This window comes from Pteropus alecto, unplaced genomic scaffold (assembly GCF_000325575.1).
Source record: "Pteropus alecto unplaced genomic scaffold, ASM32557v1 scaffold106, whole genome shotgun sequence".
NCBI classification, from domain to species: domain Eukaryota; kingdom Metazoa; phylum Chordata; class Mammalia; order Chiroptera; family Pteropodidae; genus Pteropus; species Pteropus alecto.
Genome location: NW_006442103.1, coordinates 17,413,844 through 17,423,105, shown reverse-complemented (window position 1 = coordinate 17,423,105; position 9,262 = coordinate 17,413,844). Strand labels below are relative to the sequence as shown.

The 9,262-nt window shown below is 37.6% G+C and overlaps 1 protein-coding gene across 2 annotated transcripts in view; it reads left to right on the top strand.

Annotated features, from left to right (window-relative positions):
• FMO5 (flavin containing monooxygenase 5) overlaps positions 1–9,262 on the top strand; it is a 29,399-nt gene that overhangs the window by 3,950 nt on the left and 16,187 nt on the right. For both annotated transcript variants that reach the window (XM_006919694.3, XM_015595531.2), the window contains exon 2: positions 8,993–9,165. In XM_006919694.3, coding sequence (XP_006919756.1) covers positions 9,031–9,165 — 135 coding nt within the window. In that variant the 5' untranslated portion in view covers positions 8,993–9,030. The remainder of the gene's footprint in view (positions 1–8,992; positions 9,166–9,262) is intronic.

The following is a 9,262-nucleotide window of genomic DNA, read 5'->3' as shown; positions in this document are numbered from 1 at the left end:
GGGCGGGTGCCTGCACAGGAGCGGGACGTAGTTCGTGCACGGGGACACGCAGAGGCACAGCATACGGACACACTGAGGGGCGAGAGTGCACGGACGTTGTCTTCAAACTGTTTTGTTGTCTAAAATAAGAAGCAAGCTCATCAGACGAGCTGGAGGAAGGGGAGGGGATTTCGGCGTCGGAGGAGGGAAAGGTGTGACATGGTTGTTTGGGGAAGTGGGAAGGCGACTTGACTAGAGCAATATGGTAGCTCTGTGAGGGACTCACGAGGTTTACGGTCATGAGACCAGTCAGCACGGTGGGTACAGGTGGGGAATACTTAGAGAATTGGATTTTAAGTACAATAGAGAGTGACTATACTAGCTATGTCCCCATTGTCTGGAATAGTGGTGAACGAGGCAAATCAGGTCCCTGCACTGACGGAGCTTAGATTCTAGTGATGGAGACAGACAAAAAGGGAGTAAAAATCCGTTCTCAGGTAGTATTAGTGCTAACAAGATATAAAACAGGGTAACGTTATTAAGAATAGGGCTGGGGAGCAGCTCTCGATAAAATGAGTTGAAGAGCATGTCCCCAAGGAGATGATGTCATCAGGAAGATGTCACCGAGGAGATGATGTCATCAGGAAGAAGAGTGCTTAAGGCAGGGGGACCACCGGGGCCAAGACATGGAGGCAGGTCGGCAAGGGAGTAGCAGACTTTTTAAATGGGCAAGGGGACACTTGAGGGGACTTGGTCAGTGACTGGATATAGGGCTGAGGGAGAGAGAAGCACTGAGGTTGACTCCCAGGGGCTTCTGCCTTGGGCAGTTGGGTGGGTGTTGATGCCACTACTGAGAAAGAGAATACGGGGCAGAAGCTGGCTTGAGGAAGGGAAGATAAGGATTTCACTTTAACGATACGTTGAATTTGTACCCGGGGCAGTGACTGGCACGTAGTATGCGCTCAGTAAGTATCGTTGAACATCTGAATGAGGTGCCGGGAGAAACGATTCTAAAACCCAGGACCTGATCATTATAATCTCAAGACAGAGAGAGGACATTTTACAGATGAGCAAACTAAGGCATGGAAAGTTTAGGCAACTTGTCCAGTGTTTTCTAGTGAAAACAGCTCCTTTTCATTCCTTGCTCAGGCTGCATAATCGTGATGTTCGTATTAATTCTTCATTGTGTAACTCCATAGAGAGGGTACACCGTGGGCCACGGCAATCCAACAAGATGGTAACATGTCACGCTAGCGTCTGCCAACCCCACCAAAAGAAGCACCAACGCAGGGTGGCAAACAAGTCGCATTTACTGTTCATTACGCTGAACATTGGGTAACAGCAGATGCCAAATGGCAGCACGTGGTAGGTCAGAGGTGGAGCCTGAGTAAACGAGCCTGATCATGAATGAAGATGTGTCCGGACTTTCTCTAGAGTACATGAACCGAGACCTTTGGGCTCGGGTTAGGATGGGATCAGTGTCCCCCAGAGTGGGGAAATCAGTGTACTGGGATGAGAGACTTGGACTTTCTTTCTCCAAACACAGGAAACACTGTATTTTGACTTTTGATGTAATAACACAACTTTGGCATCAAATGACACATAATAAACTTAAAATTGCAGAAAGCCAGGGGAATATACTGAAGAGAGAGCATATTTAAATCCATCAACAGCGTGATTCTGCTCTGCAGGACTTTCATCCAGTTGCTTCAGAAAATTGACACCTCCTTTTGTACCAAAGTCAAGGGCATAACACTGGAATATTACAAAGCAAACTTCTGAGGACAGAGTCTAAAGGTTACAAACATAGCTGTGTGTGAAGGTTTGCCAACAGGTCTGTTTTCCTTTCTTACTGAACTGAATGCCTTTTGGCTGTCATGCCTTGCCATCAAGTTAGTCACATGCAATTTTACCCTTTCTGTTCTTTTTTAAAAATTATCATTTTTATTTTTCAATTACAGTTGCCATTCAATATTATATTAGTTTCAGGTATACAACATAATGGTTAAATGTTTATACAGTGATCCTCTCGATAAGTCTGGTACCCACAAGGCATCATACACAGTAGTGATAATATTATTGACTGCATTCCCTACGCTGTGCTTTACATCCCCATGACTATTTTGTAACTGCCAGTTGTCAGTTTGTTCTCTGTATCTATGAGTCTGTTTCTGTTTTGTTTGTTCATTTATTTTGTTCTTTAGATTCCACATATAAGTGAAATCGTATGTCTTTGTCTGACTTATTTCACTTAGCATAATATCTTCTAGGTCCATCCATGTTGTCACAAATGGTAAGATTTCATTCTTTTTTATGGCTGAGTAATAATATTCCGTTGTATATATGTACCACACCTTCTTTATCCAATTGTCTATTGATAGACGCTTATATTGCTACCATATCTTGGCTATTGTAAATAATGCTGCAATGAACAAAGGGGTGCCTATATCTTTTTGAATTAGTGTTTTGGATTTCTTTGGATAAATAGCTAGAAGTGGAATTGCTGGGTCATAAGGTAGTTCTACTTATAATTTTGTGTTGTTTTCCATGGTGGCTTCTCCAATTTGCAGTCCCATTAACACTTCACATCGTTGCCAACATGTGTTTCTTGGTTTTTTGGTGATAGCCATTCTGACAGGTATGAAGTGATATTGCTATTTAAATTTGTATTTCTCTGATGACTAGTGACATTGAGCATCTCTTTGGAGAAATGTCTTTCCAAGTCCTCTGCGCATTCTTTAATTGGGTTGTTTTTTTCTGGTGTTGAGTTGTGTGAGTTCTTTATCAATTTTAGATGTTAGCCCCCTATCAGATGTATCATTGGCCAATATCTTCTCTCATTCAGTAGGTGGTCTTTTCATTTCGTCGATGGTTTCCTTTGCTGTACAAAAATTTAGTTTGATGTAATCCCATTTGTTTATTTTTTTCTTTTATTTCCTTTACCCAAGGAGATATACCCAAAAAAATATTACTAAGAACAATGTCAGAGAGTTTACTGCCTATGTTTTCTTCTAGGAGTTTTATGGTTTGGGGTCTTACATTTAAGTCTTTAATCCATTTTGAGTTTCTTCTTGTATATGGTGTAAGAAACTCATCTAATTTCATTTTTTGCTCGAATCCGTCCGATTTTCCCAACACCATTTACCTCATTTTGTATTCTTGTTTCCTGTGTCAGAGATTAATTGACCATATAGGCTGTTCCACTTATCTTTGTGTCTGTTTTTATGCCAGTACCATGCTGTTTTGATTACTATAGCCTTGTAGTATAGTTTGATGATACCTCCAACTTTGTTTACTCTTTCTGTTCTTTATAGTTTACACTTACATTTATTATTGAATTAATTTTCTATATGGTGTGAGATACAGGTCAAGGTTTTTTCTTCTTTTTTTCTTTCTTTCTTTTATTTTGCATGTAAATGTCTAATTTTTCCAGGCCCCTTTCTCCATTGAATTGCCTTCATACTTTCGTTAAAAATCAATCGACTGAATTTATGAAGGTCTATTTCCGGTGTCTGTCCTGTTCCACTTATCTACATGTCTATTCTTTCACCAATACTACACTTCTTCATTGTTGTTTTATGATATATCTTAAAAATGTATAATGTGAATCCTCCAATTTTGTTCTTGTTTTTCGAAATTGTTTTGGCTACTTTAGTTTCTTTGCATTTCCATGAATTTTTGAATTAGCTTGTCTATATCTGCAAAAAATTCTGCTGGGATTTTTAATTGAGATTGCATTGAATCTTTATATCGACTAAGGGAGAATTGACGTCTTAACTATATTAAGTTTTCTAATTTGTTTATTTAGGTCTTCTCTTATTTATTTCATCAGCATTTTTTAATATTCAAAATATAGATCCTGCATATTCTATTATAGTTATATCTAGTGTTTCATTTGTAGTATGTAGCTATTATGAATAGTACTATTTTTGACTTTTGGATTCCAATTATTTATTGCTAGTATATAGAAATTCAAGTTGACCTTGGTTAATCACTATTCTAGTAGCTTTTTGTGTAGATTCCTTGAAATCCTCTACATGGACAAACGTGTTCTCTGCAGATAGGGACAGTCTTATTTCTTCCTTTCCAATCTGAATTTCTCTTATTTATTTTTCTTATCTTATCACACTGTCTAGGACTTCCAGTACATTTATGCCTATTACGAAACTGGAATTAACTTTTATGTAGGATAGTAAGTAAGAATCAGCTTTCGAGGTTTTTTTTTTCACCCAGCACCGTTTATTGAAAAGCTATTTTTCTCCATTGCTTTGCAGTGACAATGTCATCATAAAGCAGTTGTCCCTATGTGCATGGACCAGTTTCTTGGTTCTCTATAGTGTCTTCTTTATCTATTTGACTATTCTTACACCAAAACAACACAATTGTAACTTAGTGCAGCAAGTGCTGTACCTCGTTTTTGTTTTCGTTTTTATGAAGAGAATTTATTTATTGAAAACATTTTTTAAAAGATTCTATTTTTTTAGACTTTTTTTTAAGAATAGTTTTAGGATCACAGTTTAACTGAGAGGAAGGTACAGAGATTTCCCATATACTCCTAGCCCCCCCACACACCTAGCCTTCCCCGTTAGCGACATCTCCCACCAGGCTGCTATATTTATTACAGTCAGTAAACCTAAATTAACACATCATTAACATCCAAAGTCCATAGTTTACATTAGGTGTCATATGTTCTGTGGGCTTGGACAAAGGTATAACGGCATGTATCCACCATAACAGTATCATGCAGAGTATTTTCACCGCCCTAAAAATCCTCAGTGCTCTACCTATTCATTCTTCCCTCCCCTCTAACCCTTAGCAACCACTGATCATTTTACTGTCTCCATAGTTTTGCCTTTCCTAGACAAATCTAGAATTATACTTGAAGGTTTTAACATACTTTCTTGATAATCAACAGTACAAGCAGATAAAACATTAGTAAGAATATAGAACATTTGAGCAACAATATGAAGCAACTTAACCTAGCTGACACTTGTAGGACACTATACTGAGTAACTGCAGATTACACAGTCTTTACACAGTCTTTTCAAGTACATATTGGAACATTGAACAAAACATGTTATCTGCTGAGCCATACAATTAGTAATCAATTTCAAAAGATTAAAATCATATAAAATATGTTCTTTCACCGCACCAAAATTAAACTAGAAATCAGCAATAAGATATCTAGAAAATCCCAAATGATTTGGAAATTACATAACTTACTTTTAAACAACCCACTCAACAAAGATGAAATTACAATAAAAATTAGAAAATACTTTGAAAGTAACAGTAATGGAAATACAACATAGCAAAATTTGTGGGATGCAGATATAATGATTCTTGGATGGAAATTTGATGAATTAAGTATCCATCCCAACAAGCTAGGAAAAGAAGAGAAGGTACAGAGAAGGAACTAATAAACAAAATCAGAAATTAATGAAATAGAAAATAGTTATAAAACAAAGAAAGTCAAGCCAAAAGATGGTTCTTTAAAAAGATTGCTAAAATTGACAGACGTGATCAAAGGGGAAAAATGAGTGAGAGAGGAAATAGAAATGCCTAATATCAGGAATGACAGAAGCAACGCCACCATAGATTCTACACACATTGAAAGAATAATATGAAGATATCATGAATAACTTTACACCGATAAATTTGACGACCTAGATCAAATGGGCAACTTCCTAGAAAAACACAACTTATGGAAACTGGCACAAGAAGAGACAGAAAATTTGAATAATCCTATATCTTTTAATGAAATTAAATCCATAATTTCAAACATTCCAACGACCAAAACATCAGGTCCAGCTGGCTACACTGGTAAATGCTACCAAACTTTTAAAGGAAAAGATGAATGATTCTACACAAAATCTTTCAGAGAGGCCAGCAAAACGTTGATATCAAAACCATCAAATATATTACAAGAAAAAAAATTACAGAGCAATATCTCTGAAGAATATATATGGAAAAAATTCTCAATGAACTATTAACAAATAAAAAACTGTCAGATAATAACTATACACATTATGGTCATGTGAGTTTATTCTAGAAAGACAGAGTGGCTTAATATTAAAACAATCAATCATTCACTGTAACATGGACAATATGATTATCTTAAAAGATATAAAATAAGCATTTTATAAAATTCAACCCCAATCATAATAAAAACTCTTAGTTGAGTAAGAATAGAAAGAAATTTACTCACTTTGACAAGTTTTTTTTACCTAAAATTGATAAATAACATCGCACTTAATGGTGAAATAGTGACTGCTTCTGCCTAACAAGACAAGTGTCTGTTATCACCACTTTTACTCAGCATTGTATTGAGGGTCTAACTAGTGCAATAAGGAGAGAAAAAACAATTAAAAATTAATAATTGAATAATTATCTTTTTTCATAAATGACACGATTGTGTGCAAAGAATATCCAAAGAATCTATAAACTACCGGAAGTAATACGTGAACTTAGCAAGGTTTTGTGATGCAAAGTCATGTACAAATATCAATTGTGTCTACGGCCATGCCACCCTGAACAAACCCAATCCCGTCTGATCTCAGAAGCTAAGCAGAGTGGGGCCTGGTTAGTACTTGGATAGGAACACCAGGTGCTGTAGGGGGGGAAAAAAAAATCAATTGTATTTCTTTATACCTGAGATAAACAATTGGAAGATGAAAACCTAAAAGCATTTTGTATAAACCATTTACAATAGGATTTTTAAAATAAAATGCACAAGATTAAATAAAATGTGCAAGATTCTACAGTAAAAATTATAAAACAACACAGAAATCAAAGAACTAGTAGAAAGAGAAATCGTCTATTTCACAAATTAGATTTAGCTGGTCTATACAGTCAGTGAAGTACTAATTGTAATCTCAGTGGGTTTTTTCGTTTTTGTTTTTTTTTTTTGTAGAAATTGATAGGCTAATTTGAAAATTTAAATGGAATTACAAAAAACCAGAATAGTCAAAATAATCTGTAAAATGAGCACAAAGATGGAGGATTTATACTACCAGTTTTCAAATTTTACAATAAACATAAGTAATTAATACAGTATGGTATAGGCATAAGGACAAAACAACAGATCGATGGAACAGAATAAAGTCAACATATAGGCTTGCATGTATATGTTACTTGATCAATGTCAAAGACACCAACGCAATTCAAGGGGAAAGAAAAGTTTTAGACTAAATTGTGTTGGGAGGATAAAATATCCAGAGAGAAAAAAATGAACCTTGACCCTTATACTCACACTGTTCATAAAAATTAATTTAAAATGGATCATAGGTCTAAATGTGAAAGCTAAAATTACAAATCTCTTCTAGCCAGGAACACAGGATACTATCTGAGCTTGGGATAGGCAAAGATTTCTTAAATAAGAACAAAAAACTAACCACAAAGGAAAAAATGATAAAGTAGACTACATCAAAATTTAAAACTTCTGCTCATCAAAGGACACAATTAAGAAAGCAATAAGTTATGTTAGACAAGGAGAAAATATTTGAAATACACATATTTGCAAAGGATTTGTAACCAGATTATACAGAGAAGTCTTACAACTCAATAAGATGATAACCCAGCTTTTAAAATAGGGAATGCAGTCAGCATTAATGTAATGGCTAGGTGGAGAGCCGAAGGACAGAAAGAGCAATTAGGGGGGTCGTTTTATAAACTATATAAATGTCTAACTAATGTACTGAATACTTGAAACTAATAAAATAAAATTTTTAAAAAATGGGCAAAAGGTTTTCACAAAAAATGGCCAAGAAATTAAATGTAAAGAGATTGAACATCGTTGGTCATCAGGGAAATTCCAATAAAAAGCACCATGAGGTATTTATTACGCATGAGCAATTGCGAACTGTTTCAAGAGCTGAGAGACAGGCAAGTATTGCAACTTTTATAAATTGCTGGTTGGCGCATAAAATGGTACAACCTCTTTTCAAAACTTTAGTTAAACGTACACCTACCGCTATGACTCAACAATTCCATTCTTAGACGTGCAAGAAAAAGGAGAGCATACATCCACAAAAACGACTTGTAATAAAAGGCCCTAATAATGAAATAAAAGAAGTAAAAAAGAAAAAAAAAAGAATTAAAAACCTTCATAATACCAAAAAGTGGATATAACCTAAATATCCATCAATATGAGAATGGATAAACAAATTATATATTCATGCAATAAAAAAAAGAGCAAACTACTGCTACATGCAAATACTTGGATAAATCTGAAAAACATTAACTTTTATGTTTTTAATTCCACATGAGACTGTATGAGAGAAAGCACTTTCTAAACGTATATTTTATTGAAATTCTCTGTGGGCCTTTTGGACCCCAGGGGCCAGGACCGGTTTTAACAGGTCTCTTGAAAGGCAGGGGTTCTTCACTTCAGCTGTTGGACCCAGACTTGCTTTGGCGTTGTGGACAGATCCCCTGCACCGGGAGGAGGTTGTCGCTTTAAGGCAAACACACCTGGAAGTTGGAAGTGGTTGTGCAGGGGTGGGGAGCCACACAGGGTGCGGCCCGCTGCCTTTCGCAGAGTGAAGTGAGCGCAGGAACCAGCAGCGAAAACCGGGAGCGATAAGGTTAATTTTTTCTGCGCAAAGCCAGGTCCTGTCCGGTTTGACCTTGGGACTCGGACAGGGAACAGGGCTATGTCAGCGGCCCTGGCGGGGGCGGCTGGAGGAGGTGGCGTTTGCATGTGATGGCTTTATATTCCTTTGTAAACAGCCGAAAGTGCAGAACAGCCTGGGGAGCGCAGCCCAGAAATCCGCAGGCGCTGAGGGACAGGCAGTGAGTCGAGTCCAGCTCCCGGCCGGGCTCTGAGTGCTGCAGGCGCAGGCTCCTCTCTCTGTGCCACGCGAAGCGGGTAGGGATGGCTGAGAACAGCGGGATCTGGCCTCCACAAAGGCACCTGTTGTTGCAGCATCTACTCGGATGCCACGGCCAAGGCCTTCCTGGAAAAGTCCTAACTGACGTGTGCTTTCTGTATTTTGCCATCCTTTCTTTCGGACAGGTTACGTTGGCCCAGCCCTGTGCAGGTCTCCGGAGACCATGACTAAGAAGAGAATTGCTGTGATTGGGGCAGGTGCGAGCGGGCTCCCGTCTATCAAGTGCTGCCTGGAAGAAGGCTTGGAGCCTGTCTGCTTCGAAAGGACAGGTGACATAGGAGGACTCTGGAGGTTCCAGGTAAATCTAGTTGATAAATGCTTGGCACCCTCGCTGCAAGCAAGGGTCAGATATTTTATCTCATATCTGGAAGTACGGCCTTGACAGTGATTAAGTC